Source organism: Ovis aries, chromosome 11 (assembly GCF_016772045.2).
Source record: "Ovis aries strain OAR_USU_Benz2616 breed Rambouillet chromosome 11, ARS-UI_Ramb_v3.0, whole genome shotgun sequence".
NCBI classification, from domain to species: domain Eukaryota; kingdom Metazoa; phylum Chordata; class Mammalia; order Artiodactyla; family Bovidae; genus Ovis; species Ovis aries.
Genome location: NC_056064.1, coordinates 26,048,257 through 26,065,660, shown reverse-complemented (window position 1 = coordinate 26,065,660; position 17,404 = coordinate 26,048,257). Strand labels below are relative to the sequence as shown.

At 38.8% G+C, this 17,404-nt stretch overlaps 1 protein-coding gene across 11 annotated transcripts in view; it reads left to right on the top strand.

The window, feature by feature from the left end:
- Positions 1-17,404, top strand: part of RABEP1 (rabaptin, RAB GTPase binding effector protein 1) — a 92,097-nt gene that overhangs the window by 60,464 nt on the left and 14,229 nt on the right. For 6 of the 11 annotated variants that reach the window (XM_042255572.1, XM_042255571.1, XM_015098590.3 and 3 more), the window contains 4 exons: positions 5,547-6,014; positions 7,268-7,372; positions 11,302-11,418; positions 16,095-16,193. In XM_042255572.1, coding sequence (XP_042111506.1) covers positions 5,547-6,014; positions 7,268-7,372; positions 11,302-11,418; positions 16,095-16,193 — 789 coding nt within the window. The remainder of the gene's footprint in view (positions 1-5,546; positions 6,015-7,267; positions 7,373-11,301; positions 11,419-16,094; positions 16,194-17,404) is intronic. The other 5 variants (XM_060395355.1, XM_015098592.3, XM_060395358.1 and 2 more) reach the window with 3 other exon arrangements.

Sequence of the window (17,404 nt, the reverse complement as noted above, 5' to 3'; positions counted from 1 at the left end):
TATTATAGGTAGTTCTGTTTGAAATGTGCAGATTCTCTCATCGTCTGTGAAACAGATTTTTTTTCTAGTGGTTCCAAAATTAAAATATTAGAAGAAAATTTAAGTAATATCTGTAAAATCTTTTCTGATATGAATAAATATTTCTGATATGTTGAGCTTTTGTTTAAAGGAAAAGAAATTATCTAAAGTATTGAAACAATTCTTTGTGGCATGTATTTGAGTGTTAACAAGTATTAGGTATTAAGCCCTGAGAACAGTGGGTGGGTTTGGAAGACTGTGATGGGGTAGGGTAGGACATTTCTGGTATTGGGAATAGGTCCAGTAGAGAGACCTGGAGGTGGAAAGTGTAAGGCGGTGTTCCTGTGGCTTCATCACCTCTCACCCACATGTGGCAAGTGCCGGCTCATTACATTTCCTGTTTTTAACCTGTCCCACTCCACTGTACCCTCAGCATTACTATCAGATTGGTTTTGCTTAAGTGCAGCTATAGTCAGGCTACTCCTCTACTCAGAACCACCGCTCAATCACATTACTTACATAAGTAAGTACAAGGTCCTTACTCAGATAGTCAAGACTCTTCATAATATGCACCCTGTTTTAACCACATTGGTTATCTTGTGCTGTACTCTCACCTTACATGTTGGTTCCTTCACCTGGAATGTTTACCTCCCTCTGCCTTTCTGAGTTCTGGAATCCTTCTATTCATCCTTCAGAACTCCAGCTAAATACTTCCTTTCAGGAAAGGAAATGCTTTTGTTAATTGACTTTAGGGTAAAAAACTAAGGTCCCCAGCTTGCCGTATAAGAGCCTTACTTACCATGCTCTCCGCTTCATCATAGCAGAGCTTTCTACTCGCTGTCCCTGCTCATGTGCGTTGTCTGTACTGTCTAGAGTTTCATACCCGTTCCCCCACCTCCTTTCCCTGCCTGGTGAACCAGTTTCAGTTAAATTGGATACGGATCTTGTCTCATTTTCAAAGGTATCATGTTTGTGTTTAGTTTGCAGATTTATGCTGAACCATGTATAGTCTACTTCCTGGTGGCTCATATTTCCATGTTTATGGATTATTTGACGTTGAAAAAATGCTTTAAAAAAATCCTAGTGGACACTGAAAAGTATGATGTAATTGTTTTTGTACATTCTCTGTGTTGGCTCATACACTGGGAACCTTGGCCTGATTTTGCTTTGTGCTTTTTTAAATAGTTAGACTTCCAAGAGAATGTCTCAGTTTTTGGGTACTGCCAAATATTATGTGGTTTCTGCATCATGCAGTCCTGTGTCCAGGAATGTTTGGGAAAGTTTCATACTTTAAAAAAATATTTTAGCAGAAAAACAGGAAAGGGAAATTTGTTGTGATTTACAGTGAGTGAAGCACTTAAAAATTTTTAATTCCGTCTTAACAGATTTATACTAAATGTTTATAATATTATTTTCTGACACTGAAATCTCTTATAGACTTTCAGATCTGATGTTTTGCAGTTTGAATGTTGAATGTATACTTGTTTTGTATTGAGAGTCAGTGACAGTTTACCTTAGCCTGTTGATTTAAAGTTAATATGTACTGCTCTGGAGACTTAATTAGATAATCATGTATTGCTAAAGACACTTAGAATGCATAGGACCCATATCTTCTTTGATCTAATGCTTAGAATGTGCTTTTATCACTACAAAAGTAATATATACTTATTATGGACAATTTGGAAAGTAGAGAAAGTCACACCAAATAAAAATAACTGATAATTCTACTACTCAGAGATACCACCGCTAACATGTTGGTATGTACCTCTCCTTTCTCTCTTTTTCCATTTCCAAAGGTAACATATATGTGTTTCTATTTGTTCTTTTTAAACATAATACAGATTGTAACTACATAATGTTTTATGTACATTTCCCACTTACATCTATTTATAAAGGTTTTGGTACATCAGTCAGTGTTTTCCTTGAAAATGTTATTTAATTACTAACAGTATTTCAGCATGTAAGTATACTGTAATTCCTTAATCTCCTACAGATTGGTTTGTGCCCAGGTTTTAATTTATAAAGGTAACTGAGTGACGACGTAGAGAGATAAATGCCACTGAATAAAAGTTTTAACCTTACAGCTGCCTAGACACGAGTGTCATGGCACACCATGCAGAGCCACATGGTGGAAGCCCCATCAGAGCTGGTCATGAAGCCAGAGCAGTAGCAGGGGGACAGCGTGGACCACAGCTATTACTGGGATTTTCGAGGGAAAAGCAGGGCAGGGTAGATCACATAGGACTGGCTAGTTGTTGTAACTCCAGTGGGCTTTGGGGCAGAGAATCTCTCTTCAGTTTTCTGGTACCTGGCCCTGGGTTGCTCTAGGGCAGGGGAAATACTGGCTTGGTGGATAAGAGTTAGATAAAGGAGTTGGTTGGCGGTGTTGACTTGGGATTGGTTGATTTGGATGTGAAAGACATAGTGATAAGCAAGTTGTTCATTATTTCTGGGAGTTAGCTAAATTGGAAGAGGCAGTCACTTCTCAGCCAGCAAGGCCTTCAAAGGTCAAAAACATCATAAAATATAGAAAATAAACATACGTTGTTTCATTTTTCGCTAGTAAAAAATATTTCATTAATATGAGTAATGTTGTAATGTTATTATATATAATTCTTTGTTATATAAAAATCATGGGTTTAATCTGATTACTTCCTTAATGTAAGTTCTTGGGAAAAGACCTGCTGGGTTTAAGAGCATAAACAAACATATTGTTGAATCATCTTTCAGAAACACTGTAACAGTTTATACTTCCCTACAAGTCCATATTCCTTATAAGTGAGTTGGTTTTAGAAAAGGCAGAGGAACCAGAGATCAAATTGCCAACATCTGCTGGATCATGGAAAAAGCAAGAGAGTTCCAGAAAAACATCTATTTCTGCTTAATTGACTATGCCAAAGCCTTTGACTGTGTGGATCACAATAAACTGTGGAAAATTCTGAAAGAGATGGAAATACCAGATCACCTGACCTGCCTCTTGAGAAACCTATATGCAGGTCAGGAAGCAGCAATTAGAACTGGACGTGGAACAACAGACTGGTTCCAAATAGGAAAAGGAGTACGTCATGGCTGTATATTGTCACCCTGCTTATTTAACTTCTATGCAGAGTACATCATGAGAAACGCTGGGCTGGAAGAAGCACAAGCTGGAATCAAGATTGCCGGGAGAAATATCAATAACCTCAGATATGCAGATGACACCACCCTTATGGCAGAAAGTGAAGAGGAGCTAAAAAGCCTCTTGATGAAAGTGAAAGTGGAGAGTGGAAAAGTTGGCTTAAAGCTCAACATTCGAAGAAGATCATGGCATCTAGTCCCATCACTTCATGGGAAATAGATGGGGAAACAGTGGAAACAGTGTCAGACTTTATCTTTTGGGGCTCCAAAATCACTGCAGATGGTGACTGCAGCCATGAAATTAAAAGACACTTACTCCTTGGAAGGAAAGTTATGACCAATCTAGATAGCATATTGAAAAGCAGAGACATTACTTTGCCAACAAAGTTCCGTCTAGTCAAGGCTATGGTTTATCCAGTAGTCATGTATGGATGTGAGAGTTGGACTGTGAAGAAAGCTGAGCACTGAAGAATTGATGCTTTTGAACTGTGGTATTGGAGAAGACTCTTGAGAGTCCCTTGAACTGCAAGGAGATCCAACTGGTCCATTCTAAAGGAGATCAGCCCTGGGTGTTCTTTGGAAGGGATGATGCTAAAGCTGAAACTCCAGTACTTTGGCCACCTGATGTGAAGAGTTGACTCATTGGAAAAGACTCTGATGCTGGGAGGAATTGGGGGCAGGAGGAGAAGGGGATGACAGAGGATGAGATGGCTGGATGGCATCACGGACTCGATGGACATGAGTTTGAGTGAACTCTGGGAGTTGGTGATGGACAGGGTGGCCTGGCGTGCTGTGATTCATGGGGTCGCAAAGAGTTGGACATGACTGAGCAACTGAACTGAACTGAAATACTGCTCTGAGCACCCTGGTCTGTGCTTCTTAAAAGGCCCTCACAGCTTTTTGCCCCATTCTTTTCCCTCTTCAGAGTAACAATAGCGTTGTGTATGATAGTGTTAGATGTTGGGTCTTTTATAAGCTGGCAGAATGCATTCTCACCCCAGTTTCTGTGAGGCTGCTTATCTGGGACCTTTGCCATAGCTTGCTCAGTATATGCTATATTTGTGTTCCTTGGCCATCTGAATTTCACATATTAGAAAACCTTAAAAAAAAATTGAGAACTGGAGGAATTAACATAAAAGTTGTCAACTTTGTATTATGCCAAATAAGGATATTTTTAAAACATTAAAAGAAATCTATATTTTAGTCTTTTATAGTTCATAAAAGTAAAGACATTAACAGCAAAAAGTAGAAAGAATATTATCTTAAAAGCCAGTTATTTAAATTGAATAAGTTAAAATTTTAGAAAAACTTGCTACGTTTTCCTTGTTTTCTAATTTTCCTACTAACTGTGCTAGAATGGTACTGCTGTGCTTTTTGACTTTGGGAGTGTGCTGCACCACATTAAAAACATTGAAATAAAATTCACATAAAAATAAACCATTTAAAATGTGCAATTCCGTGACCTTTAGTATGGTCATAGTGTAGTGCAGCCATCACCTATCTTGTTTCAGAACATTTTCATTGCCCCCAGAAGAGACCCCCATATATCATTAAGGAGTCACTCCCTACTTTATTTTCTTTTTAGCCTCTGGCAGCCACTAATTTGTTTTTGGTCTCTGGATTTGCCTATTCTGGATATTTCACATGGATGGAATCATTCAGTGTGTGACCGTTTGTGTCTGGCTTCTTTCACTTGATGGACGCCTTATTTAATGTGCTGATTACATCTTGCTTGAAACTTGGTTTCCAGCATACAACATTCTCCTCATTTCCTTTCTATTCTGGCTACTCCTTCCTCTGTCCGTCTCCCAAATGGACAAAAGTGATGTTTCTCAGGGCCTTGCCCTTGGTTTTCTTCTCATTCTGCAGACTCATCCAAGGTGTTCTGATTTGCTGTCATAATTATTACTGTATGGTGTGGTTACTCCCAAATCTCCTATCTAAAGATTTCTTTGTCCCTCTGCTGGGTGGACATCTCCACTTGGATATACAGCAGGACCCCTTGTTCAATATACCCAACACCAAATTTCAGGAGACCTTCCTGATTTCCTGTGTCTGGACTGAATTCCTCTCCTTGAGCTTCCAGGGCATTCAGTACATAGCTGAAACCTGTCATCATTTTATCAAGTATGGTATTCTAATAGCCTGTTTACTTGGTTCACTTGTTTATTTTTTTCATGAAACTAAGCATCTTGGGGTCAGAGATTGCTCCCAGTTGTATCCTGAGTGCTTGGTTTAGGGCCCAGCATATAGAAGACAGTCAGTAAATATTTGCTCAGTGAATATACAGAGGCAGCATACGAAAGACTGTCATGTGTAACATGTGGCAAAACACTTTATAAAATGTGATAGTTTTTCTCTTTGAAAATAACAGGAATTGTCTAACTTGGCAATATATTTTCCCATTTCAGGAACATTTAGATAGCACCCATGGTTCAGTCCATTCTCTGGATGCAGACTTACTGTTGCCATCCGGGGATCCTTTCAGTAAACCAGACAATGATGTGTTTAAAGATGGACTCAGGAGAGCACAGTCTACAGATAGCCTGGGAACTTCAGGCTCGCTGCAATCCAAAGCTTTAGGCTATAACTGCAAAGCAAAATCTGCTGGGAACCTGGACGAATCAGATTTCGGACCGTTGGTAGGAGCAGATTCGGTGACTGAGAACTTTGATACTGCCTCCCTCGGGTCACTGCAAATGCCAAGTGGGTTTATGTTAACCAAAGATCAGGAGAGAGCAATCAAGGCGATGACACCGGAGCAAGAGGAGACAGCATCCCTCCTGTCGAGTGTCACACAGGGCATGGAAAGTGCTTATGTGTCCCCCAGTGGCTACCGCCTAGTCAGTGAGACAGAATGGAATCTCTTGCAGAAAGAGGTGAGCTCTCCTCCTGGCTTTGCCTCTTGCTTGCTCTGAGGGATCCTGGGTAGCTCTGAATTTATTGTTCATTCAAGAGATAGCCCCTGGAGCCAGTGCTCACACTTGTTGCCAGAAAATGGGTGTTAGTCCGTGTTGTCTGACCCTTACATTTTCTGCTTTCGCTGTTCCAGGTGATTATGACAGAGAAGGGAACTTACTAGCTGATTGTGTTGAGTATAAACATCACCTGATGTCACACATCTTCAGTTGGAGTGATCTGCCTGAATAGCATAGCTAAATTTGTGTAGCCTGAATTTGTTTTGCTTTGCAGTTTTGCATAATCTCAGTGTATTCTAGGATTCATACTTTCATCTTTCTTTGAGGTCTGAAGTACAGATGCTTATACACTAGTTGATGCTGAGAGTTTAAGGTGGGGTTGGAAAATGTGGGAGAGAAGAGAAGGCAACCTTTAATGAGGTTAATTTTCCTGCTAATAGTATTTGCAAACTAAAAAGTAAGACTAGGAGATAAAAGCTTAAATATGTAGTTGCATAGTGCTTTACAGATCACAAGCCCTTTCACATACCTCTTCTCTTTGACCTTCTTGATAATAATGAGACAATCAGGGTATGATTTTCTCCAACTTTAGAGGTAAGGAAACTGGCTCAGAAAGGTCAAGTGAGTTGCTCAAATTTCCCCTTTGACTTAGAGGCAAAACCTGGATTGGGATTCACGTTGTACAACTTCCAGTGGTTTCTTTTACTCAGGGCTACTTTTCTTTAAAGAAACTTGGTTAGCAGGTGGAACAGCTTATTAAGGTTGAAAGAAACTATTCTCCTTGGGCTTATGCAGAACATGTGAAAAGGTGCTACTTAATTGTTTCATACCTGCTTTGTGCTTGGAGCTGGTGAAATGGTTAATTGGCACTCCGAGCTCCCGTCTCCTCTTGTTGGCTAGTATCGATTTAAATTGTGTGTACCACGGTATAGTACCTTTTACTTTCCTTGTGTTTCCCCCAAATGTGGTAGTTTGGGGTCTTGAGCCTCTTGGTGATAAAGTTATGTCCCTTGTTTTCCTATCATACTTGTATGGGACTTAGGATTTTTTAGAATTCAACTCTGTATTATAACTTCTTGCCATAAGTCCCTGAATAAATTGTTTACTCCATTTTCTACTTTGAGTAGCATAGGTAAGACTACAAGTATTCCTTGTGTATGTTTTGTGGACCTATTTTGTTCTCTCTGATAAGAGATAATTTTGGTGTCCCTCAGATACACAATGCTGGAAATAAGCTTGGTAGACGCTGTGATATGTGTTCCAATTATGAAAAACAATTACAAGGAATTCAGATTCAGGAGGCTGAAACAAGAGACCAGGTGAGTTTCTTTTGGGGTGTGCAAAACTGGTAAGCTGTTGTTTTCATTGGAGGTGCTGAATTAATTGCCTTTTACCCCTCCCAATTTGCTTTATGAAGTTTATCCAGCTTGTGAAGTCTGAAATAATCTGGTGCATGTGATGTCAGTTACATTTCCAGTGGGAGGACATGACAGAATTTTTGCTTTTGTGTGTCTTTGCATGGCTAGCTTGCCCAGTACCACACTGGTCAGCTCAGCTGGCATATCTCCTCTCCAGCCTGTTCCTTGTGCTCAAGGCCTAGACAGGTTATTGTCATGAATGCATACACATGGAAAGTGCTTTATGATATGGAGGGTTAGGGAGATAAGGGGTTGACTATTGCTTATTGGATAAAAGTTAATTGAATATTACATTAACCAGTATTTGGACTCTGTTGCTTATTGCCTACGTCTTGTCATAAATTTGTTGAAATAGGGTAGTTTATGGGGTCACAGAAATTAAGATTTGGTAAATCAGATATGTTGAGATTGACAAGACCTTTCCAAATACAATACAAAAACAAGACTGGGAGCTGGCTGTGGCTCAGATCATGAACTCCTTATTGCCAAATTCAGACTTAATTGGAGAAAGTAGGGAAAACCACTAGACCATTCAGGTATGACCTTTATCAAATCCCTTACGATTATACAGTGGAAGTGACAAATAGATTCAAGGGATTAGATCTGATAGACAGACTGCCTGGAGAACTATAGATGGAGGTATGTGACGTTGTACAGGAGGCAGTGATCAAGACCATCCCCAAGAAAAATAAATGCAAAAAGGCAAATGGTTGTCTGACAAGGCCTTACAAATAGCTGAGAAAAGAAGGGAAGTGAAAGGCAAAGGAGAAGAGGAAAAATATACCCATTTGAATGCAGAGTTGCAAAGAATAGCAAGGAGAAATAAGACAGCCTTCCTCAGCGATCAATGCAAAGAAATAGTGGCAGACAGTAGAATGGGAAAGACTAGAGATCTCTTCACGAAAAGTAGAGATACCAAGGGAACATTTCATGCGAAGATGGGTACAGTAAAGGATAGGAATTGTATGGACCTGAGAGAAGCAGAAGATGTTAATAAGAGATGGCAGGAATACACAGAAGAACCATACAAAAAATATCTTCATGATCCAGATAACCATGATGGTGTGATCACTGACCTAGAGCCAGACATCCTGGAATGTGAAGTCAAGTGGGCCTTAGGAAGCATCGCTATGAACAAAGCTAGTGGAGGTGACGGAGTTCCAGTTGAGCTACTTCAAATCCTAAAAGATGATGCTATGAAAGTGCTGTACTCAATATGCCAGCAAATCTGGAAAACTCAGCAGTGGTCACAGGACTTTGGAAAAGGTCATTTTTCATTCCAATCCAAAGAAGGGCAATGCCAAAGAATGTTCAAACTACTGCACAATTGCACTTATCTCACACACCAGCAAAGTAATGCTCAAAATTCTCCAAGCCAGGCTTCAACAGTACGTGAACCGTGAAATTCCAGATGTTCAATTTGGATTTAGAAAAGGCAGAAGAACCAGAGATCAAATTGCCAACATCCGCTGGATCATCAAAAAAACAAAAGAGTTCAAGAAAAACGCCTACTTCTGCTTTATTGACTGTGCCAAAGCCTTTGACTGTGTGAATCACAATAAACTGTGGAAAATTCTGAAAGAGATGGGAATAACAGACCACCTGACCTGCCTCTTGAGAAACCTATATGCAGGTCAGGAAGCAACAGTTAGAACTGGACGTGGAACAACAGACTGGTTTCAAATAGGAAAAGGAGTATGTCAATGCTGTATAGTGTCACCCTGCTTATTTAACTTCTATGCAGAGTTCATCATGAGAAAGGCTGGGCTGGAAGAAGCACAAGCTGGAATCAAGATTGCCGGGAGAAATATCAATAACCTCAGATATGCAGATGACCCTACCCTTATGGCAGAAAGTGAAGAAGAACTAAAGAACTAAAGAGCCTCTTGATGAAAGTGAAAGAGGAGAGTGAAAAAGTTGGCTTAAAGCTCAACATTCAGAAAATGAAGATCATGGCATCTGGTCCCATCACTTCATGGGAAATAGATGGGGAAACAGTGGAAACAGGGACAGACTTTATTTTTTTGGGCTCCAAAATCACTGCAATGGTGACTGCAGCCATGAAATTAAAAGATACTTGCTCCTTGGAAGAAAAGCTATGACCAGCCTAGACAGCATATTAAAAAGCAGAAAGAGACATTACCAACAAAGGTCCATCTAGTCAAAGCTCTGGTTTTTCCAGTAGTCATGTATGGATGTGAGAGTTGGACTGTAAAGAAAGCTGAGCTCTGAAGAATTGATGCTTTTGAGCTGTGGTGTTGGAGAAGACTCTTAAGAGCCCCTTGGACTGCAAGGAGATCTGACCAGTCCATCCTAAAGGAAATCAGTCCTGAATATTCATTGAAAGGACGGATGCTGAAGTTGAAACTCCAGTTCTTTGGCCACCTAATGCGAAGAACCAGTTCATTGGAAAAAGACCCTGATGCTGGGAAAGATTGAAGGCAGGAGGAGAAGGGGACGACAGAGGATGAGATGGCTGGATGGCATCACTGACTTGATGGACATGAGTTTGAGTAGGCTCTGGGAGTCGATGATGGACAGGGAAGCCTGGTGTGCAGCAGTCCATGGGGTTGCAGAGAGTCAGACACAATTGAGCAACTGAACTGAACTTTGCAAATACAGTGTCTAATAGTGGGTTCCTTGATAACATTTAGCAAATACTATAGAATTTCATGAGAGTAGACTTGTGAAAGTATATACAAGGAAAAAATAACTTTTTTTCTTATATTTCCCAATTGTTCTTTGGTTATTGTGGAAGTGCTACCCTAGTCTTTAAGCTTAAGCTGATTAGAATGATGGCTTAATATTTTCAAATGCCTTTGGCATAAATTTCCTCCATATGTGTGTGTGTGTATGTGTTTTTGATGGCTCAAAGGTAAACTTCTAAAGCTTTTTGTGAAGCTAATATAGCAATAGATGGCCTCTGGTTTGGTACAGGAATGGGTCATCGTGGGTTCCATAGTCATGTCAGACATTTTGCTCTTGCTTCAACTGTGTAGGCACTTTGCTGGGTTCTTAGTGTTCAGCTACAGAGAGAACACAGTACTGCTCATGAGGAATTTTTAGTGTTTCAACCCAAGCCATCCTTTCAGGGTGGGTTATTCTTGTACAAGTAGAACTAGATGAGGAGCAGAGACATCTAACTTAACTATGGGCTGTTAACTAGGGAAGGTTAGGGTTAGGGTTCAGCTAAATTTGTTTTAGAGCTAGTGGGGAAAGGGTGTTGAAGGAGAGGAAAGCTGTACAAAGGAACAGTCCTGAAGGAAAATTGTGTGTTCCAGGGAGTATGAATAGTTCATGTGGCTAAGCATAGGGCATGTGAGGGTCTGGGGATAGAGAAGAGAGAGAGTGGGGGAAAATGGTGGGAAAGGAAGCTCCAAAGGGAAGGCCATGATGAGATCACTGAGGGGAGCAGTGTTGTGATGACTGAAGGGGTTTAAATTTTACCTTGAAGACTTTGGGAGGCATTTAAGGATTTTAAGTAGGGACTTAATATGATTTGACTTTCATTTTAGAAATATTTATTGTGTTAGTGTGGATTGTAGACTGGAGGCTGAAGACAGATTAGAGTCAAGGAGGCCAGGGCCCTAGTCTAGAAGACATAGGAGAGGAAGAGCGTATATTTTCAAATGGATATGAAAGACGAATTGTTAACTGTAAAGCACAATATAGTTGTTGAACAAGGTAATTCATCTCAGTTCTTTCCCACACTGAAAAATATGATTCTCAAGAAAAAAATATTATATTTAAAATTTTCTGGAGCTAGGGATTTTAAAAAATTCTATGAAAATTCTGGAACTTCCTTCTAATTAACATTTAAAATTGTATAGGTGAAAAAACTACAGGTGATGCTAAGGCAAGCAAATGATCAGTTAGAGAAGACAATGAAAGATAAGCAGGAGCTGGAGGACTTCATAAAGCAGAGCACTGAAGACTCAAGTCACCAGGTAAATGAGGGTTTTAGAATATGATCCGTGGGAGACGACTGAGTTGTTCAAATAAGAGTTCTGAAAACAAAGTAACATTTTTTTCTTGCCCTGAAGATCTGAGGGTTCTGTTATTTTCCTTCAGATAAAAATATCTCAAACTGATCTTCCTCTGGTGTGTGCTTTGCAGATTTAAGGAAAATAGCTTTTGAAAGAACTGATTAGTGAATAATCAGGAGGCTCTGGTTCCCTTTTCCCTTTTGATTTTTATTAGGGTTTTCTGCTGCACAAGAAACCTGCTGACAAGAAAGATCCCAGTTATCTTCTTGACTTTTTGAAAAAGTGTAGCATGCCTAGAAAAACCCCCAACCTTATATACAGATATACCAAACATACCTGAACGAATATCTGTATAACCATCAAGACAGACTGATAAAAAATTAGCTAGTACGTCAGAAACCCTCACTTCCCCCCTCCGCTTACTATTTTCTCCCCAGAAGTAAGTATAGCCCTAACTTTAACACCATTAGATCAGCTTTGTCTGCTTTTTTATTTTAACAAGTGAATTATATAGTTTGTATTCTTTTGTGTCTTTCTTTCTCCATTCAACATTGTGACGTTTCTGGTTACAAATGTGTGGCAGTTGTTATTTTCATTGTGGTATAGTTATACAATTCATTATATGGCTATATTATAATTTATCCATCTTAATGTTGATTAGCCTTTGGGTTGTATATAGTCCTGGGATATTATGAATAATTCTACTTTGAAATTTTTGTATAGGGCTTTCTGCACATGTTGCTGCTGCTGGGTATATGCCTAGGAGTGGAAGGAATGTCTGGGTCAAAATGTTCAAAATGCATGTCAACTTTTGGAGATAATAGTGCCAGGAAGTGGTTGTATGAGTGTGTACTCTGCCCAGCAAATTCCTCTGGGTCCACAGTCTTGGCAGACTTTGTTTTGTTTTATTTTAATTATAGCTGTTTTGGTGGGTGTGTAATAGTATTTCATTGTGGCTTAGTTTGCATTTGAGGTTATTTAGCATTTTTTGTGTCTGTTTGCCATTGGGGTATTGTTGTGTGTGTGTGTATGTGTGAAATTACTTCTCAGGTCTCATTTTTTTTATTGGGTTGTCTCTCTCTCTCTCTCTTTTTTCGCTTGTTTTTCCTCTTAGGAATTCTTTACATGATCTTGTTAGAACCTTCGGTGATGTGTTCTGAATGTCTTCTACCTAGTACCTTATGTTTTTGTTATTTTAATGATGTCTTTTGAAGAAGTTTATTAACTTTAATATAGTTAAATAATATAGTTAAATTTATTGATCCTTCTCTTTATGATTTAGTGATTTTTATCATGATCCTGCGGTTATGAAGATATTTTCATATATTTTGTAGAAGCTTCATCGTAGCTATAAAGCTACCCACATTTATACCCAAAATCCATCTAGAACTGACTTTTATATATAAGCTATAGATAAGGGTAAATTTTTATACATTCTTTTTTTCATTTGGATAGTCCATTCCTGTACCATTTAGTGAAAAGATTACCATATTATCATTGCTCTGCAAGATCATCTTTGTAAGCTATCAAGTGAACATACATATGTGGGTCAGTTTCAGGACTCTATTTTAATTGATTAATCTGTTCACCTGTTTTTGTGCCAGATTCTGTGATAGTCAGTTTTTTCATCTTTTTTTAGTTTTTAATTTCTCTACTGAGGACTATGTTTTCATTCATTTCAAGAGTATTTACCTTTACTCTAGGCAGCATAGTTACAATAGCTACTTTAAAATCTTTGATAATTCCAATCTAGGTCGTCATGGGGTTGACATATATTGATTTTCTTTCCTGTTGAGAATTGGCCACATTTTCCTGATTCTTTCTATGTCAAGTACTTTCAGATTGATCTTGGAGACTATGAGTATTTTTTTGTGAGACTGAGTTCCATTACCCAGATTAGGTTCAGTTCATAAGTTCTGTCTTGCCTAGGGTAGTAGGTGGTTCTAATGTCAGTTCATTTTGAAAGCCTTCGCCGTGCTCCTCTGGCTGTGTCCCTGTGTGTATATAGCGCAGGGGTGAGTGTGAGACTTGTGCTGGTTCACGCACAGAATTCGGGCACCTCTTGTAGCTTTCTCTCTCAGTGCCGCTCTCCTCTTCAGCTCACAGGGTCCCTGTCCTGGCCCTGTGATCAGAGAGGCAGTGGTTGCTCCTGTGCTGCCGCATCCCCTGTTGCTTTACAGTTGGAGCTGCTCTCAGATTCATGCTGGCAAGAAAATAGGAAAAAACCCCAAATAGGCAGTAAACTGCTGTATAAATTGTTCCTTCTCGTTTTGATTTCTCTCTCTAAACTGTCTGCTTTTGTTTAGTTTTTAGAGTCCTCAGGTAGTTGCTTTTTGTATTTTACCCAGAAATTTTTAGGTGTAATCAGGGGAGAGAATGGCCTTGGTGGGCTTAGTCCTCTTGGACAGTGCCAGAAGTCCATTCTCTCATATTTTTGTTTATTAGACGTATCTTTTTCTTCCACCTTCATTCAGGAAGGATACTCTGGCCGGGTGTAGAATTCTGAGTACTTATGTTGTTCTCTTTCAGCACTTTGAAGTTATTATTCCATTGCTTCTGGCTTCCATGTTTCTGATAAGTCAGCTATCAGTCTTATTATTGCTCCTTTGAAGGTAAAATGTCATTTTTTCCCTAGCTCTTTTTAAAAATGTTTTTGTTATTAACAATTGTACTCTACTGTATACCTCAGTATATTTTTCTTCATATTTCTGCCGTTTGGAGTATCACAGGGTATCTTGGATCTCTGAACCAATGTCTTACCTCATAATTGGAATATTCTCAGCCATATGTCTCTTTAAAAATTTGTTTCTATTGATATAGTAAAGTGCATAACTCTCAAGTGTACAATTTGGTGAGCTTTATTTTGTGGACAATTTTACCAGGTAATAAATTATCATCTGCATCAAGATACAGACCATTTTTAATACCTTTATATTCTTTACTAATAAGTAAATACCCCACCTGCTGTACTTAGAGGTAGCCAGTATTCTAGCTTTTAACACTATGTTTTTAGTATTGCATGTTCTTGGACTTCTTATGAATGGAATCATATAGTATGTAGCCTTTAGCATCCAGTCTGTGGTCATTGTGTCTGTGAGACTTATCCATCCTGTTCTGTGTATCAGTGGTTAGGTTTTTTAATGCTATGTATATTCTATAACATGATTATAGCATAATTTATTTATCCATTCTACAGTTGAGAGATATTTGGATTGTTTCTGGTTTTTGACTGTTGTGAATGAACACACTTTCTAACATTCTTGCACATGTGTCTTTATTATCATCAGATCACTGATTTTCTCTTCCAGTAGGTCTAATCTGTTAAATTTATTCATTGAATTTTTAATAATTTGGATAATTGCTTTTTTAGTTTATTAATTCCACTTGGTTGTATTTATTGTTTCCATTAAATCTCTGGTGGGGCTAAATTTCTGAACAGATCAAATTACAGCTATTTTAAAGTACACTTTAGTAACATACGTGGATTCATTGTAGGTCTGTTTCTGTTTTGTTTTCTATCATTTCCTTTTGTTTTTTTTTTTATTGTAGTCTTTTCTTGTGCATTCTTACTTGAGTGCTAGACATTATATATGAAAATTGTTGAAATAATTTTTCTTAGAGGCAGACAACTAGTTGTGGGTCACCAATAATCCAATCATGGATCACCTTAATTTGTTTACAGGAATTGAGATCATATGAAGTTGTGAAGGTTGGATTAGTTTAAATTCTTTCCTTATACTCTTGGGTGTGTCCCTTTGGGGACCCAATCCAAAGTGCAGGGTGTTACCAGGGATTCCTGTGTAGTGGGTCTTGGACTCTTAACTTTTGCCCCTTTTCCTGAGGCTCTGAGACGCCCTGCTCCGTTTCTCAGTGTCGCATCTGTTTCTTCTGGAATTGGCACGTGCTTCTGGAGAAGAGCTGTTGCAGAGGCTGCATCCAGTTCTCCCAAGTGTCCTCATTCTGGTCCTCGGCTCTGTGGTTATTTTTGTCTGGTTTTCTTAATTCTCAGCAGGAAGGTTGGTTCACACTACCTATTTTGCTACTACTGGAGACAGAATTCTGAAACTAATCATTCTTAAAATGTCTAACCAAATTTATTTTTATTTTACCACTCTTATATACAAGTCATCAACTTGTACATAAACCCCTCATCGGGAACATTAAACTAATTCAGGGGAGTTTCTCGTGTATCTGTTCTCTTAAGTACATCATCTTGGAAGACTGCAGCTAGTTCAGAGAAGATTTGTTTATCCTTTAAACTGTGTGGGTTTTTGTGTGTGTGTGGACAGTTTCAAAATTTTTTTGATTTTTAATTAGCTCTTTTAAGAATAATATTTATAACTGGGTCACATGGATTAATATCTATGTCTAGAGGCCGTATAATGGCGTTGTTCATGTATGGCAGTGGGTGACCCCTGGGGAGTTTTGGTACTGCCTGTGTCATCTGAAAGGCTGAGACTTTTGTACACAGTAGGTTCATATGTATTTGTTGAATGATAGATGAGTGGTGTTTTATGAACTACTAAAAAAATCAATTCTGGACATTAAGCAGGAGATTGTAGAGTTAGTTTCAGAATAGCCAGATTCCTAATAGCCATATTTTCTGTGTATGATTTTTTTTTTTTTTTCCTTTCAAGATCTCTGCACTTGTCCTAAGAGCTCAAGCATCGGAAATCTTACTTGAAGAGTTACAGCAGGGGTTTTCCCAGGCAAAGAGGGATGTTCAGGAACAGATGGTAAGTTAACAGTTAAATAAACATTAACTATGGTAAATATTTTGAGTAAACTCTAAGAGATCATGGAGGACAGAGGAGCCTGGCATGCTGTAGTCCATGGGGTCTCAAAGAGTAGGACACGACTTAGGTGACTTAACAACAACATATTAAATGCATCCTATCTTGAAATAATCTTTGATGTGACTTTATCTTCCTGGCCAAAGTGGTTCCTGTTATGTTCTTCAGAGCCTACAGAACATTAATAATGAACAAGATTATGTAAAGAGATTATTCTTTTTTTAAACTTACCTCTTGATTAAAAAAAATGATCACATTTAACTTACTTTTCTTTGATTTGAGAAATCTAAACAAAATGAACTATGGACTAGCATTTAATTTTCAGTTATAAATATAAGCAAAACGTTAACCTCTAAAAGCCCTAGGAGGTACAGCTTTTGAGCAGCTACTGTACTTTTCCTGGAGAGCTGACTTATTAAAAAAAAAAGCCTCAGTAAACTTCATAGGCATTATGATATGATAAAAGTGCATCATAATTGCTGCACTAATGGAGAACTTCCAGAAGGCTGTCAATTTTGAGAGGAATAAGAACAGATAGCTTCCCAAACAAGAACTGCCTGGAACCTCTGCAGATTTGTTCTCCAGCTTTGGGCCTCCTCCTCCCCAGGCAGGTTCCATTTGCCTTGTTCTTGCATTTTCCCAGAGTTGGAGCCCTGCATCTGACGGCCCTTTGTAAATTACACCAGTGTTGGTCCTGCTGGAGTGATCCTGCAGAGTTGCCTCTTGTCCATCTCCTCCAGGGATGACGGGAAAACACACAAACCCTAGGTTGTATGGTAATTGTTTGTTTTTGAGGGGCATTGGGTCAGTATATGAATGGCCTTGAGCTGACCCCTGAATACCAGCCCTGGTCTGTTGAGGAATAGCTCATTCTCAGCATTGACTGGAGAGTTTCATGTCTTTGCGTTAATTAGAGACTATGAAATAATAATCTGACCCCAAAAACAGTTAAATGCTGGCAAAGGTTCATTATTCAGTTTCTTCTCTTCAGAGAAGAGTAGCTATGGTAATGGTTGGAATCTTGATATCTCTCACTGTTCGTTTTGAAAATTTTCAAACTGAGAGATGTTTATGGAATGAACACTCATAAGATCTTCACTTAGGCTTACCAGTTAATATTTTGCCACATTTTATTGTGCTTCCAGTTGTTACTC